Source organism: Sardina pilchardus, chromosome 19, assembly GCF_963854185.1.
Source record: "Sardina pilchardus chromosome 19, fSarPil1.1, whole genome shotgun sequence".
Taxonomy (NCBI): domain Eukaryota; kingdom Metazoa; phylum Chordata; class Actinopteri; order Clupeiformes; family Clupeidae; genus Sardina; species Sardina pilchardus.
The window spans coordinates 6,776,040-6,795,061 of record NC_085012.1 but is presented as its reverse complement, the minus strand read 5'-3'; the positions used below and the strand labels follow the sequence as shown (position 1 = coordinate 6,795,061).

The 19,022-nt window shown below is 42.5% G+C and overlaps 1 protein-coding gene across 4 annotated transcripts in view; it reads left to right on the top strand.

Annotated features, from left to right (window-relative positions):
* Positions 1-8,191: 8,191 nt before the first annotated feature.
* pfkpa (phosphofructokinase, platelet a) overlaps positions 8,192-19,022 on the top strand; it is a 25,462-nt gene continuing 14,631 nt past the window's right edge. The window contains exons 1-10 of one of the 4 annotated variants that reach the window (XM_062520790.1): positions 8,192-8,420; positions 11,128-11,201; positions 11,977-12,054; positions 12,365-12,554; positions 13,607-13,772; positions 13,866-13,910; positions 14,219-14,327; positions 15,282-15,377; positions 16,813-16,905; positions 17,869-17,994. In XM_062520790.1, coding sequence (XP_062376774.1) covers positions 8,330-8,420; positions 11,128-11,201; positions 11,977-12,054; positions 12,365-12,554; positions 13,607-13,772; positions 13,866-13,910; positions 14,219-14,327; positions 15,282-15,377; positions 16,813-16,905; positions 17,869-17,994 — 1,068 coding nt within the window. In that variant the 5' untranslated portion in view covers positions 8,192-8,329. Of the gene's footprint in view, positions 8,421-11,127; positions 11,202-11,976; positions 12,055-12,364; positions 12,555-13,606; positions 13,773-13,865; positions 13,911-14,218; positions 14,328-14,899; positions 14,996-15,281; positions 15,378-16,812; positions 16,906-17,868; positions 17,995-19,022 lie in introns of all 4 variants that reach the window. The other 3 variants (XM_062520791.1, XM_062520789.1, XM_062520792.1) reach the window with 3 other exon arrangements.

Genomic DNA, 19,022 nt, shown 5'->3' with positions numbered 1-19,022 from the left:
CTCTCTCTCTCTCTCTCTCTCTCTCTCTCTCTCTCTCTATTTCTCTTTCAGTTTCTCTAAAGTCCCCTGGCTGCTGTAGGCCTCCAAGTAGCTGCAGCAAATAAATTCAGCATGAGTCGTTGAGCATGCTAAATGGCTTGCAACACATAATCATCGAGATAATAACGAGGATGCCATTAGAGTGAGTGAGATAGATGGTGGAGCAGATTTTATGGAAGTAAGGGGGGGTAAAAAGAGTTTGATTTGATCTTGGGAAAAGGGAGGAGGAGAAGGAATGTCACTTTCTGTGTAATTCCCCTCTCTTTTGTACCATCTCTTTGTTCCTGCTTAACGGACCCACGGAGAAAGAAAGAGAGAGAGAGAGCACTGGAAGGACAATGTAGTGATTAATCTAATCAAAGAGGAGGAAAAAAGAGGGACAGAACAGAGAACCACTAACAGATTTACCTAAAGGCATTTACATTTTTTTTCTCAGGTTTGAAATTAACAGGCCAAGCTGACATAAAATGTACAATTTTACACCTAACAGAACACAGAGGGTAAGGTCACATTGATGGACATTGTGTCACCATAAGACTAATTATAGTGCAAGACAAAATTAAAAGACTACTTTTAAATGGGCCAAACTTTATAAGATCATGCTCAACTCAATAAAAGCAGTGGCTAGTGTATAACATCCCATTTCTTCCAACCTTCTAAAGCAACACTAAAGAATTTTTTGTACCTTAAAATATAATGTTTCCCAAAATCATTTAAGTGGTTCATCAACACATAACAAGGTGAACGGCACTTCTGCATCCGCTTCGCGGCCCTCTATGGGCTATAACCGCACTATTTAACTTTACCAGATCGGGTAGTTTATCTAGTCTGATGGAATGACATAAGAAACTACAAATTTGACTTGAGTCGATGTCGCAATACATCATACTTTCACAAAATCATGCAACATACTCTACCATGTCTGTGGACATCATTATGGATAAACAAATACATTTTCCATACACAGTACCTACAATTATTTTCCATATCAATATACAACAAATCAGCCCTAAATCAGCAGGGAGAGAAAGCCAGAAGCATCTCCAAGAAGATACTGAGGTGCTAACTGCCTCGAAGAAAAAATAAGTCTAAAGCTTTTCATTAGACCACTTTCAGAGAAGCAGGTTGTTGGTCGGAGACACCACATTGTCAGCATTGGCAGCATCTAGGCTATCAATAGGAAAACTTTGTTGAGAACTGCTCTTAGATCAACATTTGCAACATACCTTTTAACAACATACCTTTTTACTTTTACTTGAGTAAGTTTCTCAAAAAATTATTTCTACTTTTACTTGAGTATGGATTTTCAGTACTCTATCCACGACTGATCACTACAATGGGAATATTATAGATGTGAGGAAATTTCCAGTAATTAGCTGTTAACACATTAGCTGTTAAATGTCTACCCGGGTTGTTGTTGTCCAGTTGGCTACACTTTAATGAAATGTACATTGCAAGGACGATCTCAGTTATTTTTTCCTTGGGAGTCTGGATTGATTCTCCTGTCCATGAACTCTGAGGTCAACTGCTGTAGGGAGTCTGGAGTAATATCAGCTTTCTTAATAAACTTTTTTATCATGTCAGTTCTATCTTACTTTTACATTGTATGTAACCCATCAAGAATAGCCTGTTTAGTCCTATAAATAATGGTGAGACTTTGTCAAGGGCAGACTTGTTGCTCTCATGCTCGCCTAGGATGCTTTGTAAGCTGTCTCTGGCGACCGGCGTTGTGAATAAAGCTTTTTACACTACCGTACGGTTGGCCTGCCTGTGCATACTTTTTGCCTTTTTGTGGAATATTACTGTATTTTTTTACTACAAGGGCTGTAGCATAAACATTATCTCTCAATTGAAGACAAAAGTACCGAACTGCCAAATGAGTTCCAAATCACGGTTGTGTCAAAAAGAGATTTACCATTCTTGAATGCATTCTGCACTGAATTGTGTTTTTTGCAGATTGCAACCATGGAAAGATGTACTGTAGGTCCCTTGTAGGACGGACCCTGAGAATATTCAGAGTACTACAGTAATTTCCCGCATATAAGCCGCATTGTGTATAAGCCGCAGGACAGTGTTTTATGCAAGTTAAAAGAAACAAAACCATATTAACACCATATTAACTGGCCCCCTGTATTAACCTCATAGCTGAAGAAATTTAGCAAAATTGATGTATAAGCTGCTGTTAATAGTCGGGAAATTACGGGTATATTGATTGCATTGCAATGCAATAAACAGCACCAAAGACAATGTCAATTTATGTTCAAAATAGTTCACATGCAATCAGTCTTTCTATCGTTGGATAGACACAACACATCTCATTTTGAGGTTTTGTTACATTTTGATATACACACATTTTACTACATTCTGTTTAGTTATAAAAAATAACAGGCTATGTTTTCTTGAATGAAGGCCTGTCAAATAACTTGAGAACTTGTGCTGTTTAATGTAATGTTGATGAGAATTCAGTACAGACAAATGCGCGTTTTATCTGAATAATACGTACAGTACACAGATCACCTCAGATTTGACTCTGCATGATTCAGTTCTGTAAACCAAAAAGAAGCAAGAATGTTGTGTAATAAATTACACATCACGATACCGTGTAGTCAAGTCTATTTCATTTCTGAGGAATCGAGAGGAAGAAACAATTGAGTTCTTGTCTGTTTACATTTTCTTAAACCCCATTATATTCTGTTATAGGGCATGAGGACATGTCACAGTGAAACTAGCTTTTCAAAGTGGAACGTCATAGCCTACTTTCAGTCAAGCATGTGGGAGTAGATCTTGATTGAAATACTTGACGTCACAAAGCAGTATGCAGTATGAAAAAGAAAAAAGGAACACCGCACACCATAGGACTACACTTTTAAGATTTTATTACTGAGCAACGCGTTTCGCCTTCCTCAGGCTCAATCTCCAATGCGTTGCTCAGTAATAAAATCTTAAAAGTGTAGTCCTATGGTGTGCGGTGATTCTTTTTTATTTTTTATTAATCGTGAACCTGCAAGTCACCAGTACCCAACAACCCAACTTAATTGGCTGTGCAAGGGGATTTTGGATTTTTTCAGTATGCAGTATGCTTAACATTTTGATTAATGAATATAAATCAATTATGCATGTGGGACTTTAAGTTTAGAAATCTCATGACACATAGTGGACTAATAGTTGATAATCACAGGGGAAAAAAAACAATACATCTGATTCTGACCACATTCAATTCATTTTCTATCAACATACGGTAGTAGGATACATTCTTCTCCCCACAGACATTGGCATGTGGGGCTGTGCACTTGTATCTGAAGCTGCCAATTACCTGCATGTACCAAAGTGAAAGTCAGATATGTTACAAGCAGAAAAGTAATCATGCTGTTGTGTCTCCAGAGAGCACCGTTATAAAGCAATTTAGACTAAATCACAAGTTAATGAAATCCAGAATCATGGGTCGCTCCCCTTATTTCCCTGTGGACTTGACTATCCGCAAACAGGCATCCCTCTCTGCTAAATAGAGTCAACAATCCCTGAACCTATTTTCCCACATCCAGATACCCAGCATGGGCTAATAAAGTCATTGTCTTCAATGTTGAAGTATATAGTCTCAGGGAGAATGTCTCAGGGGTCAACATGAAATTCAGTGGAGTGTTTCTCTGCATACTTTTCTGAATCGTATTATCAGGCAGTAGTACCGGTAGTTATTTGAGCGGTTGTCTGAGATGCTTTTTTTTTGGTCTCTGTGCTGTCCATTGCCTGAGGCACACCTGTCACGTTCTACACAGTGACAACACATCTCGAAAGTGCAGACGTCGCATTTCCTGGAATTTCAACTATTCTCCTCCTCTTCATGCATTGAGTGGGACGACAACTTAGGAGGAGACTGTTTACTTTGACTCTCCAAAGAGGGTGCAGCCCAAAAGCGTTTACATAATACATTTATTCCCTTGGATTATGAAAGTGTCCACTTAAACCTATAGTATTTTAGTCAATCTGTGCAGTGTAAGTAAGTAGTTCAGGTTAGAAAATGGAAAACATACAGTATCAAAATGGCAGACATTAGATCTGAGTTGAATGGCTTTTTGGCAAAAAGGAGAGATTTTATTTCTTCACTTATGCCATCGCCTACCTGTCAGATCCAATTAACACATCCCAGACCAACTGAATGCCCCCTGTTGCATCTGGAGGTTTGTCAAGCAGAACACTGATCACCCACAGACAAGTCAGAATGGACAGGGTAGCTCTCTCTAGGTGTGAAGCTTTCCTGAAACTGCAGGTGCTCACAGCCTTCCTAATGTAGAAAGTCTGCTCCTATGATCAATGACTGGCAGGGGCGTGAGAAATATTCAGCTGGGTCTTCCAGGTGCAACGGTGGTCTCTCTGAAGGGAAAGAAGCACAGTGGATTGTGTCAGCCAGGTCTTCCATGTTTAGGGGGAGATGAGGGGGAAGGTGTTTTACTAAAGGAGTGCTTTGCAGAGAAGCCTAACCTGCAACTCCGGTATTATGGTACCTGTCGGAACAAGCCAGTATCTGATCTTGCACTGTCTGAAAGAGAAAAACTCGTGGGAGAGTCCCAGTTACTCTTACAGTGTAAACTAATCCACAATAATTATAATCCCGGAAAACCACAACAATCCTCAAATGTGTTGCCAATTACTGAGTTTCTTTTGAACTTTGGCATTGATCCAAAACACATGGATATACCTGGATGGGTTGTCCTTTGCTAACTATATTCAATAAATAAGCCTGCTAAGAAATGGTGTAGGCTATAATCAAAGGACCCACTGCAGTATTCACACAAAAGTATCAATTGTGTATCAACGGTCTTTTGTCTCACATACAGTACGTCAGCAGAGGATTCCCAAAACATCCTGGCACGAGCCCGAGGCAGGGATGGGGGTGTGAGCTATCACACCGTTACACCTTCATTCCGCTCCACTTCCACTTTCATTTTCTGCAGCGGATGCAGCCGCTTCACTCTCGTTTTCCTGGACAGGGATGCAACGGATGGGACATCTCTGTCAGAATCTCTTGAGAAATCTAGCAGAAAGTCACTGAATTATCCCAAGCACAAGAGCAATGATTGGATGACCTGAAACGACAAAATGAACAGTAACATTATTATAGCAAGCAAAGTAGCATGCCAAAGAGATGGCATGCAACACATTTTCCACTTTTCTGTTTTTCTGAAGTATTCTCCCCATTTCTCTGGTATCATCTTAAAATGAATGCAGACATAATGCATTAAGTAGTAGTACGTGCAAACACACCTGTTGCTTCAGCTCGATGCCTAAGCAATGCATAATACAGTTCTGTGGACAGGCCACCAATGAAAAAGTAAAACAATAGTTGAAGGCCTTGTATTGCATATGGTGCTGTTGTTGCAATTTGTGAGATTTCCCATAGAGATACCATAGAGATACTCTGTAATCCTACCACATGGAATAATTGTTCCTTTTGTTGTTGAACTCTGCAAGAAAACACCTCTTTGGCAATGCATCTTGGAAATGCTGATGGAAAATGATGCTGGGAGACTTTTCCTGGTTTCACTTTTAGTCAGTGGGACAGGTGTGGTACAACTGCTCAAGCATCTCACCCCTATAAAAGAACCATGCTCTGCCAGACAAGAGTATCTGAAATTGCCACAGCAATTTAAACAGCACAAGCTGAGGTAAGGTGGCATCTTTGTGTGCAAATTACTTTACTCTTACTTTATAAACACTTATATTAAAAATTATACATATATTATGTATCTAATATATTTTGATGTTATAACTTTTTGTATCCGTTTTTCTCTTTTTACCACTTACCAAAACAACTGCATTTACTGACCAAGATAAATATTTTGTTGCTGTTTTAGCACGACAATATGAGTTGGATCAAAGTGGTCGTTATTTTCTGCCTTATGTCCCTTCTGCATGGGCATAAGAGCTGCACACAGAGGATTCGTTGGAAGGAACTTTTCCATGAATTGAACAGCCTGGTAAATACTTTTGATTAAATTATCATCTAAGAATACATACAAGGTGCATTTAAGAGTGCATTAATTGTTAAATGAATGAATAATTAACTTGATGAGTTGAAAAGGATTTCCTAGAATAATACCACTATAACAATGTAGTGTTTGTTTTATTGCAACCAGAACAGTAACATCTCCCCAGAGTGTGGACATGACTTTGATAAAACGGCTCTCTGCGACCCACGGGAAATGCTTAATCAGGTAAAACAGCTGATTAATACACTATTATTCCTCTTTGACTAGACCAAATAAAAGTTGCAATTAATTGTGAAATATTATGAAAATAAAGAGAACATACTTACTTACTTAATATTTACTTTTTGTCAACAGATAGAACACAATGCTGTGGCATTCATGGATATCATGAAAATGACAGAATCTGTCTACCAGAAAATAAAAAATTCACAAAAGGTTGTTGAAATGGTGCACCATACCAGCAAAGTCCTGACACCCTGTGTAAGTCTCTTTAAAGGTCTTTGATTTGTGTAACGGAACAAATACATTATTTAAAAACATGACTGCTATTTTTTGTGTTTCTCTTAACCATGCAGCCCCAATAGCAATTCGCCATTTTGCTCTTCTCTGTACAGGTTCATCCTCCACGTGGTGCTATATCTGAGCCTGTGACTGCATGCTTCGCCAAACTAGAAACTCTTCTTACGAACAAAAAGGTTTGTTTACACATTGAATGACAACTCTGAATTAGCTGATGTGAACTCAAGTGAATGAGAAGAGAGCTCCACTGTGTACGTGGGGGCATCACTCTTTGCACAAAAACAATTGAACTGACTTTCCATTTGGAGTCTCTGTTTATTTTTCATTTACTTATGTGTATTCATATGTTTGCCCCCCTAGTGCTGTTCTAATTGTGCTGGAGAAATTGCAAATATAACAGTCAGAGAAATACTCCAAAGGCTACAGAAACGAACGGAACGAAGACGAAGATGATGAAGGTTGACATGAATGAATGAATCTAGATCTGTCACACTATAAAAAAAAAACTTCTGTATTTATCTTTATTTTTATCTAACATGTCATGCAATTTCAATTTTCAATAATAAAAATATGTTTGTTTACATTACACCATCTAGAGATTTAATTATTTGACAGCAAGACCTGTGTCAATTCAGGATTGTATTATTATTATTATCATTTTAGGAATACCACTAATATCCCATGTTCAATAAAACCACTAATGTCCCAGCTTCAAACCAGGCACAGTCCGTAAAGGTGCCAGCAGATCATGAGCAATGACATTACTGGGGGATAACCATGTCTATGGGGATAACAATGTTGCATGAGGATACTACTTTTGGTAGTTTGAAGCACAGCCACTAGATGGCAGTAGCTGTAGCACATCAGCGCTATGCAATGATGGTTTCAGTAGAGGGCGCTCACGACATAACGCTCTTAAAGTTTTGAGCAGGTGATTGTCAGCAGGTGTAATCCATTCATTTGATATAGGGTAGTGGAAAAATTAGACATGTGTATGGCAAGTTACTTTTTGGACAAGGAAATGTATAAAAAGGCTCCTACAAATATTTTTACTAATGGCCTATGTAATGCTATGAATTGTTAGAAAATAGAGATGAGGGATGGTGCATACAAGGTTTCAATGGACAATGCATTCATTTCTTAAAGTGCAACTACTGTAGGCTACTTACCAATAAGTTCTCTCTCTCTCTCTCTCTCTCTCTCTCTCTCTCTCTCACACACACACACACACACACACACAGAGAGAGAGAGAGAGAGAGAGAGAGAGAGAGAGAGAGAGAGGCAGAGAGCGCAATAGCCTAAGACTATTTTATTATGGAGATTCTCTTAGAGAGATATATCCATAACAGTGTAGACTAGCAGGCCTACCATTTACTTACTCTATGTTATGACTTAGGCTTACTCTTGATCTAACATCTTCTGGCCCACGCATGGATGTTCCATCAACCCAGACAGTTTGCGGAGTCGCTGTAGCGCTTCCTCGTTTTAGATCGCCTTACTGGGGAATACCCTCCCATCTACCATTCAATTGGACAAAGCAGTGACGGGGTATACGTGATTTAACCGCCTATTGGACAGTGGCACTGTCAAGTTATTACAGACTCAAAACTGTATGCAAATCACCGTTGAGTTTGGACTCTAGGGGGAGTGATTCACGGACACGGGCTGGAAGAGAGAGGAAAGGGGGTGGCGTAGTCACAGCACCCGCTTCTTTATCGGGGAAATTTTGTATTTACATTAATCTATATTCTTATTTAATTGTTTTGTCCGTTTCGTCTGTGGGGAAGATGGCGCAGCCAGACAATAAGAGGTTTTTTGAGAATCTTACGGGCTCCGGGAAAGCCATCGCCGTGCTCACGAGTGGCGGGGATGCTCAAGGTAGGCTGCGTGACTATTGACAGTAGGCTACGAGAACGCTGTGACATTGTATCAATGGATGGGCCCGCAGAGGGCGAAAAGTATCCATCCTGACAGTCCGATATTTTGTGTTTGGTTGCACTATGAGTAGGCTAGAAGGCAGTGACAGTTTGATTGACACCTACAGCAGAGAATATGGTCAGAATTCCCAGGTGGACACTGTATTAGCGCTGGAAAGATGCAATAGCTAGTTAGCCATACCCTTCAAGGTGAAGTCCAATGTTAATTTGTCTATTTATCCACGTACGGAATGTTCGTGACATTGCGTCGTTTTGATATTTCGTATTCTTAGGTGATGAATGTAGTTCGTGCTAAGCCAGTAGGCCTGTCAATTATAGAGGGCTAGATGTTCGTGATGGCCTACGGTACGGTACTGCATTGCGGAGTTCCGTTCATTTCATGAAGCCTCATGTCTCTACAGCTTCCGCCTAAATATTAAGCTTCAACCCATCATCAGGGTGTAGCCTACCTATCATCATTAAATTATCATCCGCCGAGAGATCATCACTGTTCAGCGTTATGCTTGCGCTGCAAATGAAATAACACGCGTGACTCTCACAAACCAGGAAGTGGCAACTGGTTAAAGTCATAACCAACTATGCGCGATTCAGCTGCCGCTATTGATGCCCATCATTGGACATGGGAAGCAAGGCATAGGCTACCACATTGTCTTGCGAAACCCACAAATATGTATTAGCACAATCAATATAATTTTTCAGATTCGGTTGGAGTCAGGGCCACAGTCGCTTCTGTGTAGTGCGGATGTGCACTGTGAGTCATGAGTGTGGTGGGTACCGATGCTGTGTGTAGGGATGTGTGTACGTGAGGATCTGCAGTCATCGCAGACGGAGTGCGCATACGTCATAGGGAACCCACAGACAGACTCCTGAACTTGCCATGCGCGAGCAAGATGATGAAAAAACGCAGCAATTTTCATGTCCAGAATTATTAAAGTCTAAACACGGCCTGACTCTACCTAGTTGTCTGGGAGCAGCATTTGGTGTAGGCTACCTAAGTTTAGTAGCAACAGGCAAATAGTAACAAGAATGATGCAGGGGGGAAAGCCCTTTTCAAAAAGGTAGCAAGTTCAGTCTTTCAAATCCTGATTAACATGTGATGAAATGAAGTGTCAGAGAACTGCACTGACCAAGCAGACAGAGAGATCTGCACTGTGGAGAGGCAAGGCAAGCACAATATTGCAGCCACTCAGTTTGACAAGTCTGTGACAAGGTCATCAAGGACAGTTTGCTATGTTGGTGTAGTGCCCTCAATATCCATGAGTTCCTATTTAGACTGCATATGACTAAACACACAGCGACCTTGGGCATGGTTGCAGACTTGCGTCCTCTAAAATGGGTGGGGTGGGGAGTTTCCCACCTGTTCAGTTAACATGACTGAAATTGATGAGATTAAGTGATTGAAATATGCACCGCCAGCACACACACAAAGCAAAAGGACGGCACAGGCAAATGCAGTATATTTGCCAATAGTGCCTTTGCCCCATAGTATTGATGATTCTACTGCCCTGAATGTTGCAGCATAATTGACCTGTTGCCTACCTGACTGCTATACACAGATGGGCATGCACAGCAGTTTGGGTTTGATTATCTATAGATCATCTATATACATTTCTCAGATTTAGTGTCATATACCTAGAATTTTATTTATTGATTGCTGGGTTTTTGCATCCATTGGTACAGCATGTCTCCCTGAAACAGACACATTTTTGAGTGGTACCAGAAGAGCATCAGGCATGGTGCATTAGAGGAACCTGGCACTGCAGAAGCTGCTCAAGTCCAATTCATTGCTTTTGCATTTTTTGGTAGACCATGTGTTGCTTGGTAACAACACTGCAGCTTAACAGCTAACATTTCAGTCTTTTGCCAATTTGGAAAACAGTGAAACCAGGCCCGCCTGGAAGCCTGCCAGGTCCCACAGTGGCACACCATTTCTATTAGACTAAGAAACACACACACACACACACACACACACACACACACACACACACACACACACACACACACAGGCCCAGTTTCTACACTGTATGTCCCACATTAGTATTCTCTCCCCTCTTTGAGCTGTAATAAGTTCCTCTGAGTGCCACAAGCTTAGTGAAAGTAGGAGGAGTCGAATGAGCCTTTTACCAAACATGGCATCGAGTTCTGCTCAGGAGGCTGATACACACACACACACACACACACACACACACACACACACACACACACACACACACACACATATAGAACACATGTAGAATGCATGGTCTGTCGAGTGATAAGACTGTTTGCTTAGCAGACACTTTCATTCAAAATGTTTTATACAACATATAGTATAACAATAAACATCACAGAAGCAAGGTACACACGACAGTAATATTGTTGGGTTTTTTTAACAGGCAACACCAGTTTGCTGTGCTTCTCATATCACTTTCTCAGGCAACACTTTCACATTCTCAAGTGTCCAAAGTTGATCCATTTGTTATTCCTCGCTCTGCAGAGCTGCAGTTTTTAACAGCTTGTTTATTTAATTGGACTGAAGTTCTCTAACAATGTTTTTCATATATTTCTTCTTTTACTCATTCAACATCAATGACCATGTGCTATATCAAATATCTTTTCAATAGACTGTATGCAGGACATTTGTATATCTTTATTTCTTTTGCTTTAAGGTATGAATGCCGCTGTGAGGGCGGTGGTTCGAATGGGAATCTACGTCGGAGCGAAAGTCTATTTCATCCATGAGGTGAGTTGAGCTTTATGAACACTTGTCTTGATAAAACATGAAATAGCTTAAAGCCTGACTGTAATGCCTGGCCTACAACATGCTTCTCTAGAAAGCAGTGTCACTCACAGACTCACACACTACATACAGTTCAACTTCACGCTAACATCACATGCCAGAATTAGGCCTTTGTAAATGTCAGAGCAAGACTATCAGCTCTATGAACTCCCTGGTCTGGAACACTTGCATCAGGGCATGTCCACAAAGGATCCCCAGAGCAAGCCCATTTGTTTGTCCTGCAAACACCTAAAGGGCAGGTATAGCCACCGGTACATATACCAGTACTCACGATGTAGAAGCATGACCAGACCATTTGGAATGGCAGTTTGGTGCTTGTCATTTGCCTGACGAAGACCCAGCAGGGTTGAAACGTTGCATATCTTTTTATAACATTAAAATAAGGGAGCTCAAAGCAGTGTTGCGGACATTCTGTTCTTTTGCTGTTATTTGATTGGAGACATCATAAGCCATATCCCCCCACCTTTCCCAGTCTTGCAGATGGTTCTATTTGTCTGGTTATGTATACGTTTTCTGTCCATACATCTATATGATGTCATTGAACTCATAATGACATTAATTGTGTGTAGAAAAGTGCCGTCATCAACATTAGTATTTGTGATGACGACAATGTGGTCTTACTTATGGTGGTCAACCTATAGACGCAAGTGTCTGGTCCTCTTACACCGTTTGGTTCTGGAAGTTTCTTCACATCTCTTTTCTATGTGTCTGCTTACAGGGATATCAGGGTATGGTGGATGGTGGAGATAACATTAAGGAGGCGACATGGGAGAGCGTCTCTAGTATGCTTCAAGTGGTGAGTGCCCTGGAGTGGAGTTTGAGCAAGTGTGATTAGAAAAGAAGTTCATAAGTATAAGAGACCATTCATATAAGACCATAATATCTCTCTGTACACAGTGTACAGCCAATAGGGCTGTTTTATTGTTGCAAAAGTGGGTGCGCCTTGTGATGCTTGAAAGATCAATATGTGGATAATGACTGCTGGAAAAAAAAATTGAAAGCAATTGTGTAGAAGCCACTTAGTGAAATGCATTCTCTGATCCCATCTTGATGTTCAGATCATTTTACATTTGGCTTCATTAGTGATGAAATCCTGTCGTTTCTAGGGTGGCACAGTCATTGGCAGCGCCCGCTGCAAAGAGTTCCGGGCACGGGAGGGGCGCCTGAAGGCGGCACACAACCTGGTCCAGCACGGCATCACCAACCTGTGTGTGATTGGAGGAGACGGCAGCTTGACGGGGGCCAACCTGTTCCGAGAGGAGTGGAGCGGGCTACTGGCTGAGCTGGTGGAGCAAGGTGTGCAGGAGAGAGCACGAGGGACACGGAGAGGGGACGGGAGAAGACAGGAGAAGACAGTTAGCCCTGTTTACATGGACACTTCTCAGTGTTTCCCCTAGAATTTTTTCCAGCAGTGGTGCTAGGGTCTGCCAAGCACCCCAATTTCAACGATGACGTTGGCTGTTGTGCTTTTATAACGTGGAAGTAGGCCTAATTTTGAAGATGTTGCAGTGGTGCTGAAAATCCAGCCGTGGTGCTGCACCACTGCTGAATACATTGTAGGGGAAACACTGCACTTCTATTCCGATTAGAATAACGGAATAACAGCTCAATCGGAATAAGAATTGTCATATAAACACCTCAATCGGAATGAAAATTCCTGATCCGATTGCAATGGAAGAGGTGCTGTAGTCCGTTCCTATTCCGAATGAACACCCATGTATACGGTCATTCAGATTTACTGCTGTATCTTCCCAATGAAAAGTAGGCAACAACGGCTATTCCGATTAAAGATTTTAAAGCGCTTGAAAGCACCTGATCAGAATAGAATGTACCCCATGTAAACAGATGGCACAAAATGTTCAATCGGAATAGTTTAATTGGAATGACAAATAAACTGTCCATGTAAGCGTGGCTATAGAGATACAGTATATAGGAATAGAGTCCATGCAGGTTTATTACCCTCATACACCTGCTTTCCAGTCTGATTTGGATTCACTACTGTAGTGAGAGAATCATTTATTGAGAGAATGAGAAATTCCTTCATGAAGATCGGGCATTCAAGACTTTGGTCACCACAGAGACAATATAAAAAAACAGGGAAACATGGCCCACTGAGGTGGCATGTTGAGTCTTCACGGTACCTCATACACCTCAGACTAATATGAATTAAATGCACTTACTGTATACACAGAAGGACTACTTATTCACTTTTCTCCTGGAATGCAGTGTGTCATTCTTCAGACTTGCCTGTGATTTTATTGCTCTTACTTGACCTGCTGTACAGTACATCTCCAGGTGTACCCCAGAGGTCTCCTTCCTCAGGTAAACTCCTCTTCCTCTCCCCGCAGAGCTGATCGATGAGGATGCCGCTCAGACCTACTCGGCCCTGCACATCGTAGGGATGGTGGGCTCCATCGACAACGACTTCTGCGGAACTGACATGACAATCGGAACGGACTCTGCTCTTCACCGAATCATTGAAGTTGTGGATGCAATCATGACTACTGCTCAGAGGTATCTGGCTGTTGCTTGACTATAGGAATAGAAATAATGAATTATGTTACTTCCTAATGAGCTGTCTGATGTAACATTTTTTTTTTCTTTTAGCCATCAAAGGACCTTTGTGCTTGAGGTCATGGGAAGGCATTGTGGGTAAGAGACATACTGTATGTTTTGATTGTTGATGTTCCTGATGTGCAGTGTGATAGATATTGATTTGTTTGTGTATATACAGTATGTGTGTGTATGTGTGTGTGTGTGTGTGCGTGTGCATGTGATACGGTTAATTGGTTTCTGTGAGGAGGGAATGTTGATGGTAGCCTGTAGTATACTCAATATACTATTGATATCAATATGGCTTCTGTGTATGGCACAGATCTCTTTATATCTGCTATTGTTTTGTGTGTGTGCGTGTGCGTGTGCGTGTGCGTGTGCGTGTGCGTGTGCGTGTGCGTGTGTAGCTACTTGGCACTAGTGAGCGCCCTTGCCTGTGGTGCAGACTGGGTGCTGATTCCTGAGATGCCTCCTGAGGATGGCTGGGAGGACAAGATGTGTCAGAAGCTCTCCGCGGTAACCAGGCCTCAGTCCACCCAACTCTGAGCGCCAGACTCATTTCAGGCCTAATATATCACGGCTCACTGATTACTGTATTGCTCTTGTGCTACATCACAGTGTGACAAGTAGGAGAACTAGAGTGTGAGCAATGCTCAAATGACACAAGTTTTATTCAGAATGTAGCCTGGAGGTGTCTAGTCATTAGATGCCATTTCACTTCATAAGGGAAACCAATCGTCATACTTTTTCAGACCAGGGATTTTTAGTTAGCCTACTTTATTTAGATTTATTTTATGGCAAGGTTTTATAATATGCAAAATGTTAAAGTATTTTAAGATTGGTGATTATTGTACTTATCATATACATCCTTTTTAACATGAGCTGCTGTTTCAGTTTTAGCTATTAAGTCCCTGTCACCGTGCAAGAGATATGAAAAGAGATGTTAGTAGCATGGAGTCAATTGAACGGCATGTGATTATCTTAGATTAAGCTACACTTGGACCCAAACGACTTTAAATCCTTATTTAATCCTTAAAGCACCCTGTGTATATTTGCTGGATGTATAACAACTGTCTTAACTGTCTCAGACACGATCCAGAGGATCCAGGTTGAACATTATTATAGTGGCAGAGGGAGCCCTCGACAGGCATGGAAAGCCCATAACCTCTAGCATTGTGAAGGATGTGAGTACCTGAACAGGTTGCCGGGGTGGAGACCCAAAGGCGCGGAGACGGCCCACACGGGTGTGAGTGAGTCGCATCTCAGGCGAGTCATTAACAATCGCTAGGAGAGCAGCTGTGCACAGCGCACCAAGCGTAGGGGTGAGTTTTTATTTTTCGAAAGAGCAGCAGACTACTCGTACAAAGGGCATCGTCTCCGGTCTTTTCGACTCCCAACCCCGACAACTTCCCTCCAGTATCTGTAGTGTGTAACGTGTCTCTCAACCTCCCCCCACCCCTACTCCCATAGAACCGAGCAGGCATGAAAAGACTGAATATCATAATTGTAGCCGAGGGGGCCATTGATTGCAACAACAGGCCCATAACGGCGGGCTGTATCAAGGATGTAAGTAGAGGCTTGAAGTCCAGCCGTGTCGTCCAGCTCCTGCACTGACCTCGCAGCTGACTCTCAGCTCTTGACCTTTGACCTTTGTGTGGCTTCCCTCTCTAACTGTCTGCCCCCCCCCCCCCCCCATGTGGAAAGCTGGGGTAAGGTGGCTTCAGTGGACCCCTTCCTGTTCTGTGTAATGTGTATATCTGGCACTCTTTAACTGCTCGCTGTCTACTGCCTGTGTCATGCAGTATTATGGAAACGGAGTATGCTGGCACCATTTCCCAGCTAAGCTTGTGGCTGGCTGATGGTTAATAGAGTTTATCTCTACTTCTGTATCTATATCTATCTATATATATCTACACTTCTCTATATCTATACTTCTGCTGTATGTGCTATTGTGTTAGATAACAGGTCAGACTTTACTGAGAGATAGTCCCCTTAATCTACACGATCTCCAAGTATCTACAGATCTTCAAATTATCTACTCTAACTGTCTGTTGACACAATGTTAATTACGTTTTATGGTTAAGGTTCGGCTTGGGAACAATTTCACACACTGAAGTTGAATCTCAACAGATGATCAGATAAACAGATGATGTAAAGTCTCCACAGGCGGACTATCCCAGTAAAGTCTTACCAGATAAGATATATTCTAAAATGCAAATAATATATATGGAACAAAATGGTGGAAAAGCATGGTGTGTTTATCATAAATTCAGTGAAATATGACATTAAATAGGTCATGCAGGAGTTGCCCTGGTAACTTATTTTTACTTGCCTCACATCCCTTGGTTTTAAAACAGAATTTCTCTGAAAACTACGGCTAGACTACACATTTTTATCAAGTTTTATCGAACTCACCAACCTAACTGAGGACGGTCATGTTTTGCATGTAGCCTGCACTTTCCCCCTGAGCCTGTCCACTGCATGCATGCTTATAAACATACCCTTCGCTTCATGAGAAGCATAACCATTTCTGAATTGGATGTTTAAACATGAAATGGTTTTGCTCTGTAAATTTTTAAGATAGACATACAGTATGTGCAGTTATTATAACTTTGACAGACAGCATAGATTTGAGATGTTCCCCAGCGCACTAGTCTTTGTCACATCTCGGCCCATCAGTTTGCCTTGTGATGGTCACACATTGCAGCAAATGTCTGATGTAGTTGGCTGCAGGAGTGTGTTCTATAGCACAGTGTGATATTTCAAGTGCAGACACTTGAAGTGCTGTGGAAACTTTCTTTGTTGTTTGCACATGTATTGCCCCAACAAAGGGCTGTGAAAATGTGCTTTGTCACATGTGCCTTTTGGCGCTAAAAATACAATTTATGATGCTAAAAAGACAAATTATATAATTAATGTCTAAATTAGGCGAGTGGTAGTACCAACCCTAAAGCAACACTGATATTATTAACATGCTCTCTCTGTGTGCTTCCTCTCCCAGCTGGTTGTCCGTTGCCTGGGCTTTGACACACGCGTGACCATCTTGGGTCACGTCCAGCGCGGTGGCACACCGTCGGCCTTCGACCGCATCCTGGTGAGTGGCACACACCCAGAGAGGGAAGAGGAGCTCTGCCCTGCCCTGCCCTGCCCTGCCCTGCCCTGCCCAGCCATGCCCAGCCATGCCCATGGACTCATAGACGTATGAGCGGTAGTGGACAGAGGTTTAGGATAAGCCCGTTAGCGGATTTGGCTGCAGCGAGCCACGTGAACACTGACACCACAGCTCAAGGCACTGCGGGGACGGAGAGTAGTGGTGGGTGGACGCACGCAGTGTCCGTCTGACAGACGTGTCCAGCGTGAAAGAGGAAGTGCGGCTGGTGCTCTGCGCTCCTGTTCTACTTGTGCAATGTGTTTACGTGCTTTTTTTTTTTTGTTCTGGCCATCTGTCATAGAAGAGATTGAGTGATTTACTCTTGTGTCTTGAGTTTATTTTGCAGGGATTTTATTTTGCCTTAACTAAGATAGGAGAGTGAAGCGAGACAGGAAATAAGTCTGAGAGAGATTTTGAGTGATTATGACTATCCGACTATGAGTCAGATTCAAACTCCATGGGCACCTTTGACTAGTACAACTCTTCCCGAAACTACTGTTCTAGTGCATGAGTAACAAAAGTGTGTGTGCGTGTGTGTGTGCGTGTGCGTGTGCGTGTGCGTGTGCGTGTGCGTGTGCGTGTGCGTGTGCGTGTGCGTGTGCGTGTGCGTGTGCGTGTGTGCGTGTGTGCGTGCGTGCGTGCGTGCGTGCGTGCGTGCGTGTATGTGTGTGTACGTATGTTGTAGGCTGCTCAAAACTTTTCGGTTCTCAGACTATGCGAGTTGCGTCGGAGGCTGATTCACCTTTGTGCATGTGTTCTCATCTGCCCCCTCTCTGGTGTGTGTGTGTGTGTGTGTGTGTGTGTGCATGTGTTCTCATCTGCCCCCTCTCTGGTGTGTGTGTGTGTGTGTGTGTGTGTGTGTGTGTGTGTGTTCTCATCTGCCCCCTCTCTGGTGTGATCCCTCAGGCCAGCCGCATGGGGGTGGAGGCCGTCCTGGCCCTGCTGGAGACCACCGCCAACACGCCGGCCTACGTGGTGTCTCTGTGTGGGAACCAGTCTGTGCGCCTGCCCCTCATGGAGTGTGTGCAGATGGTAGGTGTTGGAGCACAGCCAAACTCTCTGAAGACTCAGCATGACTAGGAACTGGAGTGAGAGAAGTGTGTGTGTCTGTGTGTGTGTGTGTGTGTGTGTGTGTGTGTGTGTGTGTGTGTGTGTGTGTGTGTGTGTGTGTGTGTGTGTGTGTGTGTGTGTGTGTGTGTGTGTGTGTGTGTGTGTGTGTGTGTGTGTGTGTGTGTGTGTGTGTGTGTGTGTGTGTGTGTGTGTGTGTGTGTGTGTGTGGGCGCAGGTGTGCTGGCGTGTTTGTGTGCCTGTCTGTGTGTGAGAGAGTATGCATTTTAAGAACAAATAGATATGAACACTGTTGTGCGCTTGGGTGTTTGTTTGTGTGTGTGTGTATGTGTGTTTGTGTGTGTATACAGTATATGAGTGCATCTACTTACCCAGCAAGTGGAGGCAGAGTGTGTTGCACTGCCTTTCAGTTAGGACAACTTCATCATTTCTGAAAGCTTTTCTTGTGTGTATCGCTAATTACAGTGACGCAATCTTCCTCTAGCGTGGCCACACAAAGCCCCTCTGTGCTTTTCTAAGGCCTGCCTGTGCCCATCTCCCACTCGGCTCTTTGTGTGGGGGGGACATAGCTGGAAACGATAACATCATTGCCCACCAGAGCACCAGAGACTGAGCCCTATTGACATGAATGTACAGACTTTGAGTAGCCTCTGAAATATGTCCGCAGCCTCTGTGTCCCAGCTTTGCATACATACTTGACTCCCGACAGACGTCATGAATGTGAAGTGTTGAATAGTTGCTGTTTGGTTTAGCTAATCAGTTGTTTTATAATCAAGCTAACCTTAGTGAGATGACTTTGGAACAGGAACAGGGACAGGTACTGTAGAAGCAATGCAATGCAATAGGCTTCATTTGTTGGCTTGTGAGCCAATGTTCTAAATGCTAGTTATTTTTGCCTGTACACTGATATTCAGTAAATATTCTAGTATAAAGCTCAAATGAAATTGCTAATGGCTCGTGCAGATTGCACATTTTTTCTGTCTTTTTAGACA